At 31.7% G+C, this 21334-nt stretch overlaps 6 protein-coding genes and 1 non-coding gene across 7 annotated transcripts; 4 read left to right on the top strand and 3 right to left on the bottom strand.

The window, feature by feature from the left end:
• Nucleotides 1-3420: 3420 nt before the first annotated feature.
• LOC124938274 (cystathionine gamma-synthase 1, chloroplastic) lies at nucleotides 3421-6599 on the top strand. The gene is made up of 11 exons (XM_047478693.1): nucleotides 3421-3996; nucleotides 4086-4189; nucleotides 4256-4329; nucleotides 4421-4589; nucleotides 4680-4739; nucleotides 4815-5018; nucleotides 5105-5191; nucleotides 5570-5677; nucleotides 5880-5975; nucleotides 6058-6176; nucleotides 6258-6599. Exons 1-11 carry the CDS (start codon nucleotides 3504-3506, stop codon nucleotides 6379-6381), a joined length of 1638 nt encoding a protein of 545 aa, XP_047334649.1. The 5' UTR covers nucleotides 3421-3503; the 3' UTR covers nucleotides 6382-6599.
• Nucleotides 6600-6771: 172 nt separating this feature from the next.
• Nucleotides 6772-8550, top strand: LOC124938475 (SPX domain-containing protein 4). The gene is made up of 3 exons (XM_047478918.1): nucleotides 6772-7135; nucleotides 7231-7399; nucleotides 7481-8550. Exons 1-3 carry the CDS (start codon nucleotides 6863-6865, stop codon nucleotides 7951-7953), a joined length of 915 nt encoding a protein of 304 aa, XP_047334874.1. The 5' UTR covers nucleotides 6772-6862; the 3' UTR covers nucleotides 7954-8550.
• On the bottom strand, nucleotides 8331-8969 carry LOC124939616 (early nodulin-75-like). The gene has a single exon (XM_047480076.1). It carries the CDS (start codon nucleotides 8967-8969, stop codon nucleotides 8331-8333), a length of 639 nt encoding a protein of 212 aa, XP_047336032.1.
• Nucleotides 8970-12832: 3863 nt separating this feature from the next.
• Nucleotides 12833-14464, bottom strand: LOC124938081 (uncharacterized protein At5g39570-like). Its single transcript, XM_047478453.1, has 2 exons — nucleotides 13474-14464; nucleotides 12833-13207 (listed from the first exon to the last, which is right to left on the bottom strand). The coding sequence occupies exons 1-2, from the start codon at nucleotides 14386-14388 to the stop codon at nucleotides 13121-13123; spliced, it is 1002 nt and encodes a 333-aa protein (XP_047334409.1). The 5' UTR covers nucleotides 14389-14464; the 3' UTR covers nucleotides 12833-13120.
• Nucleotides 14465-14560: 96 nt separating this feature from the next.
• Nucleotides 14561-14633, top strand: TRNAA-UGC. Its single transcript has one exon. It is a non-coding gene; the product is annotated as a tRNA-Ala (tRNA).
• Nucleotides 14634-14722: 89 nt separating this feature from the next.
• On the bottom strand, nucleotides 14723-15688 carry LOC124938082 (vesicle transport v-SNARE 13-like). The gene is made up of 4 exons (XM_047478454.1): nucleotides 15551-15688; nucleotides 15261-15455; nucleotides 15005-15181; nucleotides 14723-14927 (listed from the first exon to the last, which is right to left on the bottom strand). Exons 1-4 carry the CDS (start codon nucleotides 15665-15667, stop codon nucleotides 14778-14780), a joined length of 639 nt encoding a protein of 212 aa, XP_047334410.1. The 5' UTR covers nucleotides 15668-15688; the 3' UTR covers nucleotides 14723-14777.
• Nucleotides 15689-19933: 4245 nt separating this feature from the next.
• On the top strand, nucleotides 19934-21171 carry LOC124940560 (ethylene-responsive transcription factor ERN1-like). The gene has a single exon (XM_047481083.1). The coding sequence runs from the start codon at nucleotides 19984-19986 to the stop codon at nucleotides 21106-21108; it is 1125 nt and encodes a 374-aa protein (XP_047337039.1). The 5' UTR covers nucleotides 19934-19983; the 3' UTR covers nucleotides 21109-21171.
• The last annotated feature ends 163 nt before the right edge of the window (nucleotides 21172-21334 follow it).

Genomic DNA, 21334 nt, shown 5'->3' with positions numbered 1-21334 from the left:
GAGATACACTGAAAATCGGACCATCTTCGATAAAAACAAATTCTAAAAAAATAATTATTTATTTATTTGGATAGGTAGGTGTTTTTTCTACTCCTCTCATATTCTCACCCTCTCTCACTCCTTAATTAACTCTGACTTATTTATTTCTACCACCTTTATATATTTACATTTTTTATTTTATTTATTTTTGCTTATTTTATTTTATTTAATTATTAAGTTTTTTTTATTAAATATAATTAATTAATTAATTTTTAGTATTTTTTTAACTTTATTTATTTAATTAAAAATACAAAATATTATTACTTTTATATTATAATTATTTAAAATATATTAGATATTTAAATGTTTACTAATTTAATAAAATATAAATATTTAATATTTTATTATATTAATTATATATATATTTTTAAAATATTTATAAAAATAATTTTTTTTTTATAATGTTTGACTAATTATTAAAATATAATATCATTAAGTAAAATATTATGATTAGATTAATTATTATTTAATAGATATTTTTATTTATAAAAATATTAATAATTATTAATATTATGTTTGACTAATTATTAATATATAATATTATTAATTAAAATTAAAAATAATTATTAATATATAATATTATTAATTAAAATTAAAAATATTATGTTTGACTAATTATTAATATATAATATTATTAATTAAAATATTATGATTAGACTAATTATTAACTATTATTTAATAAATAATTTTTATAAGTATTTTAATATATATATATAATTAATATAATAAAATATTAAATATTTATATTTTATGAAATTAATACACATTTCAATATTTAATATATTTTAAATAATTATAATATAAAAATAATAATATTTTGTATTTTTAATTAAATAAATAAAATTAAAAATATTAAAAATTAATTAATTATATTTAATAAAAAAAACTTAATAATTAAATAAAATAAAATAAATCAAATAAATCAAATAAAAAATGTAAATATATAAAGATGGTAGGAATAAATAAGTAATTTTTGAATTAATTAAAGAATGAAGCGGTGGTGGGAAGATGGGAGGAGATGGAAAAGCAATTTGAATTTGGATACGAGTCATATGACCCAATTAAGATTAATATTTTACTATGATGCATTTTTGTATTAGTCCATTTTATTTTACTATTTTAACTCTTAACTTGTTATTGTTTAAACCACATTCTTGTTTTATTCTCTAATATTTTTCACTTCTCTCTCTAATTTATCTATTTATAAATAAGACAAATTAATAGAAAATTTAAAGTAGTTATAAAAGATAAGAATGCAGTGGTTGGTAGGATTACTTTATTATGATTTAATTAATTAATACACACTACAGCTGTCTATTATTATTATTATTTAAAAAATTATTGAAAGGTAAATAATAAATTTTCCCTTTTTCTATCTTCTCAAACTTTATTATTTTGTACGGAGGGAGTGATATAGTGACACATTCCCTCTCAAATTCTCTATCCTTATTATTATTATTATTATTATTATTATTATTATTATTATTATTATTATTATTATTATTATTATTATTATTATTATGTATAAAGTTGTGACTTTTTGTGCTGAAGCTAGAAAGTGTCCAACAATGAAAAATGCATATAGATTTATTATTATTATTTATACAAATAAACAAAATAACTGCACATGATATTTCCTTTCCACAATCATAAAATCATAATAATAAACGCATATCGTTATCATGTGATCTGAAGCCACCCAATACAAACAAACAAACACCCACTTGCCCTCTTGTGTTATATTACTAGACCTAGATTTAATGGAATCTATCAAATTTTTTATTTTTATTTATTTAAATTCATTCTTTGACTCCTCTGATAAATCAATAAAATTGAACATGAGACATTTTTTTAATAAATTAAACACCAGTCAACATCGGACCTCACCAATCACCATTATCCGGGTCATGTAATCGACATCCAACCACCAAAGGCAACAACTACCTAAGTATGATTAATAATATTATTTACTCCACAAATTATATATTCTAATTACATTTGTCTTGTTTTTTTCTCAACAATTACCACTTTACTTTTTGTGTGTCTGTAACTGACATAATTATTAATAATTTTCCATCCTGTCAAAAATTTTGTCCCCCATTACAAATAACCATGATGGCCCATTAATTATAATATCTCTTCTATTGAGTTTGTGGACCATTGTTATTCTGTAAGATTTGTTTCTTTCCAAATATGTGAATTGAAGATAATAAGGATATATGGAAATATATATAAAAAAAAACAAGTTAGTGAATAAACCTTATGTATGGAATTTGATAGAAATTACATGGTTTCTAAATATCATTGAAGCTAATCCATCTTAATCCTCAATAAATTTTTGCTATACTATACATACAGTCTTACAGAAAATCTGTATGAATTTGTGTTTTAGGAAAAAAAAATTGACCCATATTTATTTTACAATTTCACGATATAATATTTGAGAACTTCTCAATTGTAAACAGGAACGACTCAGAATTCAGGGGTGAGGTGAACTTAAAAAAAATTAAAGTGGGCTTAAATAAATAATAATTTTTTAAAAATAAACGAGTAAAAAAAGGTAAATTTTACTATTTTTTTTAATATTTAGACAAACAAAATAGTGAATTATATTGAATTTTTTTTTGTAAAATTATGAGGTAATGTAACATTTTTACTATAAAAAAAATTATATATATATTTTCGGGGAGCTTCTTTATAGATCCGTCCCTAATTGTAAAAACGACATAAATGAAAGGATCACATGAGGATTATAGGACGAAAACAAGATTATAAAACTATTTGAAGGAACAATTAAGATTAACTTAACGTGGGTTTTAATTAAGGATCGGACAAGCAAATATGAGATTAATCGCCCGACAACACCTCTAATTAGATATGTAAAACAATAAACCTTTCGACAATACAAACAACAATACAAACAGAGAGGTAAAAACCATAACATAAGAAGATCCTCCAGATCGAAATCGATAATATAAAAAAAATGTTCTCGTTGAATCTTGAAAAAATAATAATTGATGTCATCTTCTCTAAGAATCCATCCAAAGCTAACATTCCCCTTATTTTCATACTGACTTAAACACCTAGTACGACTGAATGCAATTTTATTTTATTTTTTATATTAATTTATTTATTTATTTATGACGTTTCTAATTTGCCGGACCCGCTCTCGGTCCTTATTTATTTATAAAGAATAAATCTTTTGCACTAGGTTTCCAATTTAAAACCCTAATGGTTAAGGAGGAGATGAAGGACTTAATTGATCATATTGTATAACTGTAAGGACTTCAATATTAACCCAATGATTATTCTTAATTAATTGCCTTGGTTTCTGTATAAAAATAAGACAGCGCCACCCCGTCCGCCCGCACTTTCATATATATATATATCCGTCGCGAAAGTTAACACGCCGATAGATCTCATATCTTCTTCTTCATTTTCAATCGCCTTTTCAAACCCTACCCATGGCCGTTTCTAGCTGCCCTACCGCTTTCCCACCATTCGAGTGTCGTTCTGATCCAGATTTCTCTGGCCTTCCTCGTTCCACCAAAGCTCATTTCTCTTCCAAACCCGGCGTCGCTTCCTTTACCGGATCTTCCGCTAATCGCCATGGTCTTTCATCTCTCATCTTCAGATGTCCTCCCAACATTGTCAGACAACTCAGCATCAAAGCTCGTAGAAATTGCAGCAACATCGGTGTCGCACAAGTGGTCGCTGCTTCTTGGTCTACATCCAACAATCAGGCGGGATCCGCCGCCGCTTCATCTCATCTCAAATCAGTCGATGCAGCTGCTTCTACTGCTCCTGCTGCTGTATTGACCGGCGACGATGACGAGGTGATTGCTGTTGATAATAACAGTTTTACCACTAACCCTACTGATGTACAGGTTCAGGATCTGACTGTAAGAGAAGCTTATTCGTTTTTGACCTCCGATGGGAGCGTCGCTATTCATGCTGGTATTAATTAATTGGTTTGATTTGGATGTAAACTTGGCTAATTCAAGTTGAATTACATTTTAAATTGTTTTGTTTTTGTGTTTTTCCAGGTGAAAGACTAGGTCGCGGCATTGTTACTGATGCAATAACCACTCCTGTAGTCAATACATCTGCCTACTTTTTCAAGAAAACTTCTGACCTCATTGATTTCAAGGTGATTATCATTATTTTGTTTGAAAAAAGTTCGAGGTTTTAGCCTGTTCTTGTTGATTTTGTGCAGGAGAAGCGCAGTAAAAGTTTTGAATATGGGCGTTATGGAAACCCAACAACTGTGGTTGTAGAAGAGAAATTGAGGTTAGCCATTCCTTCTAGTTTCGTTAAATTCGATCACACACATGGTCAAATGCATGATGAGCTTTGTTATGTTCTCTTATGACTGAAACAGTGCACTTGAAGGAGCTGAATCAACTCTGATAATGGCATCAGGAATGTGTGCCAGCACTGTTATGTTGATGGCACTGGTTCCGGCTGGTGGGCATATGGTGACTACCACCGATTGCTATAGGAAAACCCGTATATTTATTGAAACCTTTCTTCCAAAAATGGGGATTAAGGTCAATTAACTACATTTCCACTTTTCAAGGGCATTTAAATCATCGGTTTGGTTTATCAGTTACCTTATTCTTGAAATTGTTTGCATGTAGGCAACTGTCATCGACCCATCGGATTATGAAGCTCTTGAACAAACACTTGCTAACAATGATGTTAGTATTTTAACTGATGCAGGTTTATGTTAACAAGAATGGCCATGCGAACCCTAATATAATTATCTGATGCAGGTTTCTCTTTTCTTCACGGAGTCTCCTACCAATCCATTCCTGAGGTGTGTTGACATTGAGTTGGTTTCAAAACTTTGCCATGATAAAGGAACACTTGTCTGCATTGATGGAACCTTCGCAACACCACTCAACCAGAAGGCTCTTGCGTTCGGGGCTGATCTTGTTTTACACTCTGCAACTAAATACATTGCCGGACACAATGATGTATCTTTGCACTTTTCATCAGGACTTCTTTTAGTTAATTATTTGTTTTAGTTCAGAATTGATGAAGAACTTCTTATGTTTTACAGGTCATTGCTGGTTACATTAGTGGCTCTGAAAAGTTGGTTTCCCAAGTCAGGACTTTGCATCATGTTCTTGGTGGCACTCTAAACCCCGTGAGTTCTTGGTCTTTGACTTTAACTTTCCTGGGGTGTGAAACTTATTAAGTATATGTCCAACAATAAAGCTTCGATTTTGTGAAGTTGTTTTTTTGTTGGATTTAAATGTTAAATACAAAGAATATTTTTGTCATTTAACACAAACAATCCATTTATTTATTTAAAAAAAGACTACTTCAAACAAGCTCTTCAAGTGGGATGAAGTAACTATTATTGAATATAAAACACATATTGCAGTATATTAAAGGGTTGTTTGTGTTGAAAGTGATTATAAAAGTGATTTTAAATCGAACCAAGTTAAAAGTAATAATAATATTAAACTCCAAACATTGAAAAATCTCTAAGTTAATGTTATACTTTCTTGGATCTTATCAGAATGCCGCATATCTGATCATCCGAGGCATGAAGACGCTGCATCTTCGTGTACAGCAACAAAATTCCACGGCATCCAGGATGGCCGAGATTTTAGAGGCTCATCCCAAGGTAGTTTAACTTTCATCTTAGAATCATCTATTATTTATACAAACTTCAGCCTAGGGCATGTAATACCCTACCCAAAGCTGGAAAAGGAGACTTCATACAAGCAGATGGTTTCTAGTTTGACTTATGCCAAAGCTAAATAAATACTTACTGATGGTTTCTTGTTCCCTCAATAAATACTTAGACAATTGATTTGATTATGCAGGTGAAACATGTCTATTACCCAGGCTTGAAAAGCCACCCAGAACACGATGTTGCTAAGAAACAAATGTCTGGTTTTGGAGGTGTGGTCAGTTTTGAGGTTAGTAAAAAAATTGTCGTGGAGAGTGTAATTATTTGGTTGTAATGTTTGCATTAATGATTTGGACTTGCTGAGAGTTCAGGTAGATGGAGATTTATTGACTACTGCCAAGTTTGTCGATGCATTAAGAATCCCATACATTGCTCCATCCTTTGGTGGTTGTGAGAGCATAGTGGATCAGCCTGCAATTATGTCTTACTGGTATGTTTGTTTTTTCCTTCCTTGTTTTTGTTGTATGTTTGTTTGTTAACATAGATAGAATTTGTTGTTTATATATATCAGGGATCTCAGCCAATCGGAGAGGGGCAAATATGGGATTTTGGACAACTTGGTTCGATTCAGTTTTGGAGTTGAAGACTTTGAGGACTTGAAAACCGACATCCTTCAGGCTTTGGAGAAAATATAGTGCGTTCTGTTCTGTATTGGTTTCAATTTGTTTCTTAGAAGGAGACTTTGTTGTTCCTTTTTTTTCTCTCTATTTCGGTCTGTCTTGTCAGTGTTATGTCTTCTTCTTCTTCTTCTTCCAAATAATGAATGTTTTTGCTTGTGGGTAGATGTTGAATCAATTCTTGTGTGAAATTCAACATGATGTTATTTATTAATGAAAATTTGCATTTTGATGAATCTGGCTGGCAATGGCATTATTAAATTTTATGATATGAAGAAGATCTGAAAAAAAAAAGTAAATAATAAAATTGAATTAATTTGATTATAATAAACCCAACTCCCCGCCACTATCACACAGTGTTTATATTATTATTATTATTCATATTAATCTTTGTAATATCCCTATCCTATTTTATGATGATGATATATTGATTGATATCCATCCTCACTTCAGATCCCCTCTTCGTCTTCTTCTTCTTCCATCTTCTTCTTTCGTCCGTATGAAATTCGGCAAGGAATTTCGAACCCATCTTGAGGAAACACTTCCGGATTGGAAAGACAAGTTTCTATGTTACAAGCCTCTGAAAAAGCTTCTCAAACAACACATCCCCGCCGTTGACGAAGCTCCGGATGAACTTGGACGCCGTCCTAATCAACTTCCGCCTCCTTTAGCTGATCTCGAGGTATTGTTCGTCAGGATCCTTGACGAAGAACTCGACAAGTTAAATGATTTCTACGTTGACAAAGAGGAAGAGTTCATCATCCGTCTTCAGGTTCGTTCCTTCATTCATATAAATCTTTTTATATATATATACCCAGTTGGATCAAGATTAAGATCTCGCCTCTTCTTATCATTTGATTTACACAGGAGTTGAAAGAGAGAATTGAACGTGCCAGGGAGACTAGCAACAAACCTGGTGGGACGACCTCATCCGATAATGAATTCAGTGAGGAGATGATGGGTATCCGTACAGATTTCGTTGCGATTCATGGTGAAATGGTGCTTCTCAAGAACTACAGCTCACTTAATTTTGCAGGTATTTATTTAGTAATAGTAATCAAGAAGAAAGATCCAGTTTTTGTAAATTTGAATGGTCTTCTTTTTTCTAAATGAATAGGTTTAGTTAAGATCTTGAAGAAATATGACAAAAGAACAGGGGGTTTACTCAGGCTACCATTTACACAGCTTGTTCTTGATCAGCCATTCTTCACAACAGAACCTTTGACTAGGTTAGTCCGTGAATGTGAAGCCAATCTGGAACTCCTCTTTCCAATCCAAGCAGAAGTTGTGGAATCTAATCATTCCAATGTTGTGCCAAATGTTTCGGTTTCTTCTTCTTCTACTTCTTCACTTGGTGAAGGAACAATGGACATTTACAGGAGCACAGTTGCTGCAATCAGAACCATACAAGGTCTTAAAAAGGCTAGCTCTACCTCTAATCCGTTGTCGTTTGGTGCAATTTTTGGCAGCAACCAAGATAACGATAGCATGGGTGCCCTGACTGCTGAAAATTCACCAACCGATCAACATAAGCAGGAAACTGACCAAGTTGATGAAGATGATAATGATGATGATGATGATGAGCAGTAGAGATAAGTTTTGTTTTTGTTTTTATAGTTGTTGGACATGAATGAAATGAGGGATGATGGAAAATGGGCAAATGCTCAACCAAGTGAATGAGTAGACTTTTTTCAATAATATTTTTCAAATTGTTATTAATACATTCACACAAAACCAAGAAAAGGAATCCAAATTACACAACACACAACACCAACCCAAAGGTTTAAACAACATGAAATCAGACTATCACAATATAAGAGCATAAAAAGCTAGAAGATGATGAATCGTCCTCTTTATTTAGTAATACTTGTTGATGGAGACTTTGGCACGACTAAGGAATTTGATCATTTGAGGTGTAGCCTAGTACCCAGATCTACATCCTCTTTTAGGGGTACCCAATTTCTGAATCAAAGTGTGTTCGGTAATATGACGATGAAGGTAGGTTGAATTTCTGGTGGAACTTCCGAGTCAGAGTCAGGAAAGGCATTCTGTTCGGGGCGCCCAGATTCTGAGTTATTGTCAGGGAAAACATTTTGTTGAGGGTGTTGAATATCAGAGTTGGGGAAGACATTCTGTTTTGGGGTACTAAAGTCGGGGAAGACATTCTGTTTGGGAGTACTAAAGTCGGGGAAGACATTCTGTTCGGGGGTACTAGAGTCGGGGAAGACATTCTGTTCGGGGGTACTATAGTCGGGGAAGACATTCTGTTCGGGGGTACTATAGTCGGGGAAGACATTCTGTTCGGGGGTACTAGAGTCGGGGAAGACATTCTGTTTGGGGGTACTAAAGTCGGGGAAGACATTCTGTTGGGGAGTACTAGAGTCGGGGAAGACATTTTGTTGAGGGTGTTGAATTTCCGAGTCAGATTCGGGGAAGACATTCTGTTGTGGGGAACTAAACTCGGGGAAGACATTCTGTTGAGGGCGTTGAATTTCCGAGTCAGATTCGGGGAAGACATTCTGTTGTGGGGAACTAAACTCCGGGAAGACATTCTGTTGAGGGCGTTGAATTTCCGAGTTAGAATGATCATTGTTAATGAAAGCCATTCTTAATACTTTTGATTGTTATTGAGGTCTGAATTGTTTTGTTTTGGAAATATGATTACAGAAGATGCAATATATATATATAGTCCACTTGATTTGTTTCACTTGCTTTATATCTCAACACTTAATTATTTTTTAGCAAAATAAAAAAAAAACCTTATCTTTAGTCTCCTATTTTATTAAAATATACAATTTTCTACTGGCTTCAAGTAGACTTTTAAAATTATAAACACAAATAAATATGACTTTATTGATACTTTGAATGCAGCTATTCAAATGATCATCATTTTGCAACAAGTTGTATAGTTCACACTCCATACCAAAAATTAATTAATCATCTGCTTTCAAATAAAACCTACCCTTTATATTAAATTAAATGTGTTATTTTATTTAACAAACAATTACAGTTTATAAACCTATTTATATAATTACACAATTATTTATTGTTTGTACTATAATATGTGGAGAGGAAAGAGTTTTTCAAAATTTAAAATAAAAATAATAATAAATTCAATTCTCAAGGTTTTCATAGAAAATGAGTGAAAATATATTTTAGAAATTTATAGTAGGAACGGGAAAGTGAGCTTGGCGGTTTAATTAGACAAATAATAATTTTCTAAATATAAATAATACTAAAGTCATATCATTCCACCAGACAAGACAAATGAAATGCTAGTGAGGAATTATTATTATTTATTTATTTAAGAGTAATAATCTATTCCAACAGACATGACAAATGAAGGGCAATGATGAAATATTATTATTTATTTATTTCATTAACAACTTTTATTAATAGTCTACGACTCTAAGAGCTTAGACTTCTGGTATTTTTCTGTTAAAAAATGTTCTTATAAAAAAATAATAAACACAAAAAACAATTGTTGAATTTTTTTTTTTCAAATTAAAATAAAATTATTTGAATCAAACTCAACCTTGAAATGTACTCAATTTCTTTGGATCGACTTAGGATATGGGTTAACCCATAATTTTCTCTAAGGAATTAAGGCTCCATTATTTGATTTATTTTAAAATTTCTTATACTTTAATTTTATTTTTATTTCTTATATTTATAATTTATTTATATCTTCTTTTAAATAAAATGCATATTGATTAATTCATAATACTATTACACTTTTTCTTATATTCATTTGGGAAAATTGATTATTCATTGGGAACTAATAATCTATTTGGAGAAATTACAAGCTATAATATCTTGTGGCCTTTTATTTTTATATATATGAAGTAAACGAATCATTTTTGTTTTAATTTTTATATTTTGTGGCCTTTTATTTTTTTTTTTCTCGTGTAAATGTTTGTATCCTTACTCTTATAATTTTTTTATTATACATTAACCATTTAAAACAAATAAAATAGAATAATAATATAGTTAGTTGAGATTCAATTTTACTTAGAATTATTTAAATAACTTTATTTCCTTTAAATTGTGAAAATTTAGGTTATGTTGTGAAAATACTTCAAATGTATTAATATTTTAAAAAATATTTAAAAAAGTTAAATTGGATTTTATTTTAATTTTTTTTTTCAAATAACTTAATATGCAAAGTAGTAATATATATTTTTTTCTGACAGAACTAAAACCAGGCCCGGACCTGCTGTGTAATAAGTTAGGCAATTACCTCAGGCCCAAATATTTTTGGGCACCAAAATCTTCAAAAATAAAATAAAATTATAATGATATGTTTATGGGTTTATTTTTAAAAGCCCATAAATAATGATTGATAAATCAATGATAAGCTCTAATTTAATTTGTATTCAAAAAAATAAAAATAAAAAACAATATCTTACTTGGAAAAAAGAATCGCACGATTCCCATTTGTCAACAAAATTAAGGAAAAAAATAAGAACAAGCATTCTGGAAAAAGAAAAGGAAACACCTCCCCCAAACCCCAAGCCCGTCGTCAATCCTCCAGCTTGCCGGAATCGGAGCAGAAAACTCGGTCGTCTCCTTCCCGAGCTCTTGGGCCTTTTTCGCTCGTTTCACCCTTGTTTCTCGGCATTGCGCCACTGCCCACTAGAGTTCTTCCTCCGATTTCGGTAAGATTTTGGTTCGATTTACTTGATTTTTTTGGTTGTTGAGGACTTGTCTGGTGAAATGATGAATTCACAATCTGTATCTTGCATTATTTGAACTTGAAAATTTTGAATAACTAACCGGAATGATAATTTGGTACAAGTTGTTATATGAGATTAACATTGTCAGTAAGTTTCTCCAATCATAAAAAATGGATATTGATGTTGCTTTCGGACAGTTAAAGGGGCTTATTTCTTTTCTCCAAGAGTTAAAAAATTTGGATTTGATCAAGCCTTGGCTGAAGCCGAACATATTGCAAGTGAAGTGGGAATTGAACCTATTTTCCGAGAAAAACGCATCATGCGGAAAAAGAGACAATTTGATGATATCTACAGTGAAGAGGTAACTCAATCTTCTAAAGAATCTTTTTGAGTTAATTACTTCTTATTTATAATTGATCAAACTCTTTCTTCACTTCAAACTCGGTTTGAGCAATTTTAAAAGTACGAAAAACCTTTGGGTTTTTATTTAGTTTGGAGAAGTTGAAGTCTATTGATGATGATAGTCTCTTGAGCTCATTTGTTAATCTTAAAATTTTTTAACACACATGATGGGCACTCCGATGTTGATGGATCAGATTTATTTCTAGAACTAAAGTTGTTAAGACATTCATTATCTGTAGAAGCAACAAGAGCGATTGATGTGTTGAATAATTTGAAAACAATGGATGGTTGTTATCAAAATTCCTATATCGCATATCGAGTTTTGCTGACTACACCAGTTACTGTTACATCTGCGGAAAAGAGTTTTTCCAAATTAAAGTTGATTAAAACTTATCTTCTATCAACTATGTCGCAAAAAGACTAAATGGGTTAGCTATGTTATCTATCGAGAAAAAAACTATTGAGAAAGTTGATTACGCAAACTTGATCAATACTTTCGTTTCAAAAAATGCGAGACAAGTAATATTCAAGTGACTATGTACTAGTTTGGAACATGAATTTTATATTTTGTTTGAATCTTTTTTGTTTTTTTAGTATTACTTATGACATATTGTTTTGATGATATTTTATTTCTAGAATTTATGTTACAAATACTATTATATTTAAATCGATAAAAAATATATGTATGAATATTAAGTTTTGAGGGCACCAAGTTTTGTGCTCGCCTCAAGCCTCAAAATTTCAGTTCGAGCACCGACTATCGTATGAATAAGTTAATAATAAACCTATTACAAAATTTAGTAATTCGTAACAAGTACTTTAAGGATCATAATAATTATATATCAAATACACCATATAATTATTTCATTGCATAATATATAATTAATAACCAATCAATCAGGAAATACAAACTTTTGCTCACCAGCTAACATTAGTGCATTACACATGGATTTTATTTTATTGCACATAAACAAACAAACACACACACAAATACACAATACACAATACATAAGAATATTTGGCAAAGATAGATGGAGAATTGGTGATGACCATTGAACATCTTGGACTCTCTTTAGTTAGGTTCAGCGGTATTGATTTGAGGCGATCCAAATTCTGATTAATTTGAGTCCCATCCATGAAGCTTCTCCATTTATCTGTCTCATTCTCAGGCAATACCATTTTCTTCAAAAAAATCACCCTTTGTGGCTAATCAGTATAAAAATAAAGAAATATCTTGAAATAGGATAGAATGAGTTTAAAAAATTAGGACTCCTCACTTCAATTTTAGGCATTCAATTGGTGACCTACTCTTGTTGATTAGAGGTGGGTTAGGGTAGAAGAGTTACAAAGCCAACAATGAAAGAAGCAGCACAACAAAGACCAAATGTTTGAACACAAGAGTAATAATATTAATACCAACCCAAAGGTCTTTCTTTGACAAACATAAGAAAGAAAAAAAACATGAAACACACACACTTTGGAGCAACAAACAAAGGGAAGTTTGACAGAAACAAAGGAACAGAGATGTCTATGACATCTTCTCAGGGAAAGGAAAGCTCAAACAAATGTTATCACAACAGTAGAGGAGGATAAAAGTGATCAAATTGCCCTTTCTCTTTATTTAGTAATAGTAGTAGTAGTAATAGAATGGCAACTTTTACACTGAACATGCAATTTGATCAGTCATCATAGTGCTTGCGGTGGTGGTGGCTGTGGTGCTTGTAACGCCTTTCCTCTTGCTCATCACCCGAATTATCATCACCTCCCTGTCAAATATTTCAGAAATCAGCTAAACTCATATCTTATCTTAAGACCAAACACTATATGAAAGTGTGTAGTTAAGCATATCATTTAGCATTGTAGTTTTCCCTATGCTATATCCTAATCTCAGACATAATCTTTTGATCCATTAAACCTGTTCCTATCCAATTCTCAACGGACATACATGGATTTCAAAACCAGAAACAACAATGCAACAGATATGAAACAAACAAAGACAATGTTGCAACAGGGATTGGAAGAATGAGCTTACATATTTCTTGCGGCCATGGCTCTCATCATCATCATCCTCATCACGCTTTTCGTAGGTCGGCCTTCCATATTCACCCTCTTCATTCCTACCATAGCTTGGCCTACCATAGGCTGGCCTACCATACTGATCTCCTACTTCAGGGCTATCATGATCAGGCTGCACATAGCTCGGCCTCTCCTCTCCATAACGGGGCTCCTCATTTTCAGTCCTCTCAGGCCTCCTTCCATATCCAGATCCATATCTTTCACCTCCTTGTTCTTCTTCTCCATAACTTGGTTTCCTACCATATCCTCCACCTCCTTCCTCTTCTTCTCCATAACTTGGTTTCCTTCCATACCCAGATCCATATCGATCTCCACCTCCTTCTTCTTCTCCATAACTTGGTTTCCTGCCATACCCAGATCCATATCCTCCTCCACCTCCTTCTTCTTCTTGTCCATAACTTGGTTTCCTGCCAGATCCATATCTCTCACCTTCTTCTTCTCCTCCTCCTCCATAATTGGGCTTCCTGCCATACCCAGATCCATCTCCTTCCTCTTCTCCATAACTCGGTTTCCTACCATACCCAGATCCAAATCCAGGCTCATCGGATCCTCCACCACCAGGCTGGAAGCCATAGTTGGGCTGAGGTGTACTCTGAGGACGGCGATTAGGCGGGCGGGAGTAGCTCTTGTATTCGTCCTCCAATACCTCGTCAGCATAAGCGGAGGGCTCAGCTTCAGAAGAATACTGAGGACGACCGTAATCAAAATCTTCATTGGAGGAAGAAGTGTTGGGATAACAGGTTTCTTCAGATGGTGGAAGGGGGCGACCATAGGTAAGAACTATGTCGTACCCGCCTCCATAAGGGGTGGGATCGTAATCATCAAAGTCATCGACGTCGTCAGCTTGATGATCTCTGGGAAAGTAAGACATGGTCGGCTCGTCTTCTTGGTTGTGATTGAGAAACCAGAGAGATTTGGTTGACTTTGCTTAGTTACTTGTAATGAAGAAATGATTTCCGATCCCCGTATATATAGGGTTTGCATTTCATTCGTTGTTTCTTATTGATTGTATGTTTTGTTTAAGTAATAATATTTTAACATATGGGGATGTAGCTCAAATGGTAGAGCGCTCGCTTTGCATGCGAGAGGCACGGGGTTCGATCCCCCGCATCTCCATTTTTTCATTCGCAAAATTTTCTTTTTTTGAAAACACTAGCCAAGCCTCTTTATTTAGTATGTAAGGCATACATTATAGTGATTATACACTCCAAGATCAACAAAAACACACATGAGTAGAGACAAGACATAAAACCTGGGCAACTAAGAAAGTTTGAAATACAATACCAGGGAAATCACAATAACAAGGACAGCGATTATGGTGCTAATAATCCACTTGTTCCTGTTCATCCTTCTCGAAATATTTCCTAGAATTCTCTTACTCCCACTTATGTTATGGTTCACTCCATGAAGCTGCAATATATCAAACTAAGTTAGAAACTGTCCAGCGTTTCATTGGACTATAAGGTAATTAATAATAATCTATATACTGTATCATGAGCCTGCAAGAGCGGTTGTCGTTGTTGATGTAGATTTTGAAGGATAGAAATGCCTTGCTCCTCCGTCTCCAGCATGGTCTTCTGACCTTGTCTAATCCTGTCACCAGTCTTGCTTAATTTCTCGCTAGATACCAAAAGCCTTGCCCTCTGATCATCTGAAACCTGATTCTAATCCCCACATGAAATGTAAATGGGCTGAAAGACAATAAGATTTGTATTGTTCAGATTATAAAAGGGAATTATGTACCAAGTGGTCATCAACCATTCCAGTTTCGAGTAACTCATCTCTTGCACTTGCAGCTTGGTTAGAGTTGTTTGAAGTAATTTCTTTTACTTTACTTTTCAAATTGTTCAGATCATATTTGTATTCCTTGAGTGTTGCTAGTAGTACAACTTTTATATTTGGCTGCAAACTTCTTGCCTCTAGGTCCATTTTCCGGATCTACATATGAAACAAACAAACCAATAAGAATGAGTATCGCGTAAATTTGCAGGACTGAAAAGAATTGTAAGTTGAGGACATATTCTACACTGTACCAAAGACTCTGCCTCGTCCAGACCAATTCTGATTTCTGAAACATTTTGCTTCTTTTGCTCTGCAAATCGTAAAACAGATTCGCTAAAAGTCCATGTCTTATGGAACCTAATCAGCATTATGGAAAGAACTTTCCACAAACAAGTTTACTATTGCAAAATCAGAGATAATAAAGCTGTTAGGAATGGAAAGAACTGATTTGTGTGGAACTTGTAGTGGCACAAATATCATAAATCAATCTCTATTGATGATTTGATTCACACCATCATCAATCAAGAAAAAGGTAAGTGCAAAAGCTTAAAAACATTCGAATGATTCAATTATTGACCTTATTATGAAAGCCTTTGTAAACTACATGGTTAGTTTCATCTTCTTTTAGGCATTCCTGATAAATCTAAACCTAGATCAATGATGATAATAACCAAAACATGAGTGAAAAAAGTATCCAATTAGGGATTCTGTGGCTACACGGATGATGAAAAGTAGCATCAATCAAGTGAAAAGATAAAAATAACGCAGGTTTTCTTCCTCACCTCCATCAAGAAGACTAGCTGAGCCGCATTTCTTAGTTAAATTAGCGGAAAGCTCACAATACTGACGTTCATATCCATCGTATACACCGCTCATATTGAAATACTGAACAAACTTCTGTTCAAATCACCACTGCCTCTGCGTCATAACGATTAAGACTCGGGATCAACAAATCATAGCACTAGGTAGGTAAGAAGATTAAGTAATATTTTGCAATAATAGATAAGGATGAATGAATGCATGTAAGATTATTGATAGAACTGGCTAAAATATTAAGTTCATCAATAAAAAAGAATCAAATATGATAGGATTGCAATGAGAAGAAGATGAACCTGAAAAGTCGCCGTGAAATCTGGATGAAATCGCCGGTCCTCTCTTCTTCTCAAAGAAATACGTCTGCTCAAAGACAAGATAAACCGCTCGCCGGAGTGGAGAACTTGCATCTTCTTTCTTTTTTTAGATTTTATTTACAATATATTTATAAATTTTGAGCTAATTATTTTTTAATAAACCCTCTATTTTATCAAATTTCAAATATATTAAATAAAGTTACGGTCTTGTTAATTGTTAAGTTAACTCTCTAACTGTGTTTATATCTTAATTAATAATAATTGTAATATTATTTTAAGGGGAAAAAATAAAAATAAATATAATACCATCTCCTTGTACAGATGTACTCGGTTTCTGCCAGCTGGCAAACCCATTCAGGGTGGTTCCTTCTAGTGCCGCCACGTGGAGAACGCTATGAACAACGATAGACAAAATTGAGTTTTTCTCACGCTATAATTGGTATTTTTAATTTTTAAATTGCCTTTCAAACGGTTTTATTTAGTTTTATGTATTAAGAAATATATATTTTATTGAAATTAAATATAGTAAATATTTATTTTAAACTTATTTATTATCCAGGGAGAATTTTGACTTATTTTAAATGATTAATTCCGTGTTTTTTAATAGGTTTAGCTTCATTTTTTTCTTTATTTTGAATTTTTTTTTTTTTTTTTTTTTTTTTTTTTTTTTTTTTTTTTTTTTTTTTTTTTTTTTTTTTTTAAGTTTGAAGTTTGATTATCATTTATATTATATTTTATAATTTTTTAAAAAAATATATTAGACTATTCTCATTTTTTTAGTTTGGTTTCTTCTGTTTTGATAGATAAAACATTTTTTTGGATGAATTTTGGTAAGCAGATCATTTTTTATTCTCATTAATAGTTTGTGTAATTTATTAGTTTAAAATATTTAATACTTTTCATTAATAACCTTTTTTTTTAAGAACAATCATGAATCTTTTTTATTAAAATAATAAATAACAACAATCAACTATCAAGCAAATACATCATTCCCAAATGAGTTACTAGGAGATATAAATAAATAGTTGATACAAGGCTTATAACCCAATAACCCAATAAATAAGACCATATTCAATAAACCCAAATAGAATACACACAAAAAATATCAATTCATTTAATATTTGAGATAAAATAAAATAGATACACAATTAATAGTCCAATAAAACTTTTATTGATATTTTTGTTCAACAATTTATTTTTATTTTTTTTTTACAACTTGTGAGTTAGCTTGGGCCTTGTTCGGTATGATATGGGTTTTTAAAAAAATTCATACAAAATCAAATATCACTTCATTCCTTTTTATCTATTACATCACTCTTTTTTATTTATCACATCACTCAAATCTTTAACCAAAATACTAAAATACCCTTTATTTTAAATTATTATTTTATATTTTATTTATAAATATCAATACCCTTTAAGTCTTTTTACTAAAAATAATCATCATCTCTTCAAAATCATCACTAATCATTATTTATTTTCTCTCTAAATTTTTAAAATAACCCCAAACCGAACAAGCTCTTGGTGAAAGAATATTCACAATGACTAAGATGGATCAACAAATCCAGATGACTAAGAAACAATTCCAGTCAAACTCAATTCTTACTCCATGAAATTAAACATAATTCCTATTACTTGAAAATTTGAGCTAAGAAAATGAATCTATAGAGCATAAAGAAAAATTAATAATTCATTGACTCTGACAAAGTTATTAGGTGTAGAAAAAATGGTAAAATATGCCCAAAATATGATAACACGAAGATCTTCAAGAAATGTAATAGATCATTATGATTCTGTATGTTAGTCTTAGACAATTTAATGATAATAATGTTATGATTGATATGCATCATTAATAAATGATTCATCAAAAGATCAATATTATTAAAATAAAATTTTGCAATAACTTGTTCACGGGGTTGCTAGCTAGCTGAAAAACAAAAATTGATAAGAAAAATATTATTAGTTATTAAGTAATTCGTCATTATCAATATAGGCTTATTAGCGGTCTGGACAAGTTTTCTTGTAGTGGGACCTTGTATTCACCGTTACTTTAAATTAAACCCTTACTTAATAATTTAATTATAATGATAATGACACCGTCTCATTCGTATGAATCACTTCAATGAATACTAGTTAACATTAATTCTTGCTTCCAAACTATAGTACAACTCGGTACTAATTCTCTTCTTCAGCCAATCAATTTAACTTTGAGTGGTATATTTGTGACAAACAGTTAGAACAAAAATAATCATTATATAATAATATTTTATTATAGCAATTTAAATGTAAAGAATTTTATTTAAGAAATTAAATGTTTGATATTTAATTCTCATTAACAACAACTTAGATTGAAATAAAAAATGATTGTCAATAAACTTATTCATTTTGTTTAATTTTTTAAAGAAATTAATTTGCATTAATTCAAACAAGAATTTATATATTGAAAGTTAGATTACATGGCTATTTCTTCAGAAAAATTGTGGAAAACATATTGTCAACAAATTAAAAACAATTAAATAAAAATCTAAGTGTTAAACAATATGACATATTTACAATAAACAATAATTAAATTTTTAACGATGAAGATCGAACACTCTTGTAATTTCTCGAAGGCGACTCCAAAGACCCGTAACGATGAGTAATGAAATAGAGTAAGGCGAACAAAACAATCAAATGATTTCGAAAGAATTTTTACAAAATATTCTGAACGATATTGAATTTTTTTTATTGACCTAGGGTTAGTAAATAACCCCGGAAAAAGTCATGTCATTTTATAACTGATTATATATATAGTAAAAAAATAAAAAACTAATAAAAATAATGAGAATACAGGTAAGAGGGACCCTCTCCGACTAAAAAATTCTTATTCAGTGACTCTTAGTTAGAAAAAAAAATGATAACTTTCTAGAATTTGGGAGAGATATATGAAAATGAGTGCAAATTATAAAAGTAAAAGTAAAAGGAAAATAAATAGGACATTCTCCATAGACTTTCTTGCTCTATAAATTATAATAAAATTAAGAAAAATATTGCCATTTGTTATGTGATTAAATAATCCAACTTGAAATCTTTAATTTATTAATAAATTTGTTTACATTATTTTGAAATAAAGGTTAACAATACAATTTCTTCTAATATTTGAGATGTTAATGCATATATAGTCCATATGTTGCCCTAGGATAATATTGACCTGGTCAAAGTAACCCTTTGATGAAGAAGAAATTAAAAGACAAATAGAAAATAACATTTTAAGTACAAACAACTTTTTATTCTCTTAGGTCAATAAAAACAAAAGAATGGGTATTTGGAGCAAAAGCTATGAAGTGAAGGAAATAGTCTCTTTTAGTTATGAAAACATTAATTAATTATGAATAAAACAAATACTTAGCTCCATTTGTCTTCATATTATGTATGAATTAGAAGACCCATTCAACTTCTTCATTTTCTTTCATTTCCACACAACATGATAATTATAAATATCAACTCTCACAATTTCACAACCCAAAACAATCAAACCCACTTTATAAAAAGTTGAATTGAGATAGGTGAAGAGAATGGGAAGAAAAAGAAAATCTATAGATATTGAAGAGGGTTGTGGGATTGAAGGAAAACTTGAATGGGATGATGATCAAATGAAGGTGGCAGCCGGCGGCGGATCCCGACGAGCCCAGAAACGATTTGTGGGTGTCCGGCAGCGGCCTTCCGGGAGATGGGTGGCTGAGATTAAGGACACAATTCAAAAAGTAAGGGTCTGGTTAGGAACTTTTGACACGGCTGAAGAAGCAGCAAGAGCTTATGATGAAGCTGCTTGTTTGCTTAGAGGCTCCAACACTCGTACTAATTTCTGGCCTTCTAATTCTGATTTCTCTTCCTCAAGAATCACTAATCTTGTTCTTCACAGGCTTAAAGCCAGAAACAACTCTATCCCTTCTTCTTCTTCATCTTGTATGCCCATTAATCATCATCATGAAGATGAAGAGTCTGCAACAGATCAAACCCAAATAGCCAACTTTTCCGATTTAGAGTTTCTTCTAAACAATGATCAAGAGGACTTCACTAAAACTGACGATCAAGATCAAGATCAAGAAGTAGAATCAGAGGAATTAGTTAACATGAGTTTGTTGGAAGAGGGTTTGGATTATGAAAATATTACAGATGATTTAATAATGGGGTCAACATCATCTCCAAGTATTTATTTTCCATTTGAGATTGCTGATGATCCAATAATAATAGATGATGAGAAGACAGAGCTTGGAGATGGAGATGCAATGGAGAGGATGAGATCATATGAGAGGAAGTTCTCTGCTTCTCTCTATGCCTTTAATGGTATACATGAATGTCTACTCAAGTTAAAAGATCCTGATGCAGGATCTGTAATAGAGAATGGGAACAGAAAGGTAGAGATGAGCGGGAGATTACAGTCTGATGATAACTTGATTACCAGTTTATGGAAAGCTTGCAGGAAGAATAATAACACAGTTGAGATGGAGGAGGAGAAGAAGAAATTAGAGAGCGATGAAACTGTGGGAAGAAGAGAGGAATTAGAGACGGTTGTGGGAGATAATACTAATTTTTCAGTTGCAGGAACTGGAAGTGATGAAGAAGAAGATGATGATGATTCTGACGATTCTTCGCTCTGGAATTCTCTTGATCTTCAACCTATCTGTTTTGTCAACTGATCATACTGAGAAACATTTCTATTTTATTTTCGTCACAATCATTTATTTTCATAATTCTAAAAAATAAAGAACTTCATGATTTTCTTATTTAATTACCAATTTTTTCTATTTTATTTAGAGATATTTGTTTATGTTTTTTTCGACTTGTCGGGTTTAATGGTATAGTAATTCATTTTAAAATTTCTAATGTTCATCCTATTATGTTTATATGTAATTAACCGACTTA

Source organism: Impatiens glandulifera, chromosome 5 (genome assembly GCF_907164915.1).
Source record: "Impatiens glandulifera chromosome 5, dImpGla2.1, whole genome shotgun sequence".
Lineage (NCBI taxonomy): Eukaryota > Viridiplantae > Streptophyta > Magnoliopsida > Ericales > Balsaminaceae > Impatiens > Impatiens glandulifera.
Note: the sequence above shows the minus strand (reverse complement) of the source record. Positions and strands in the feature narration are given on the sequence as shown.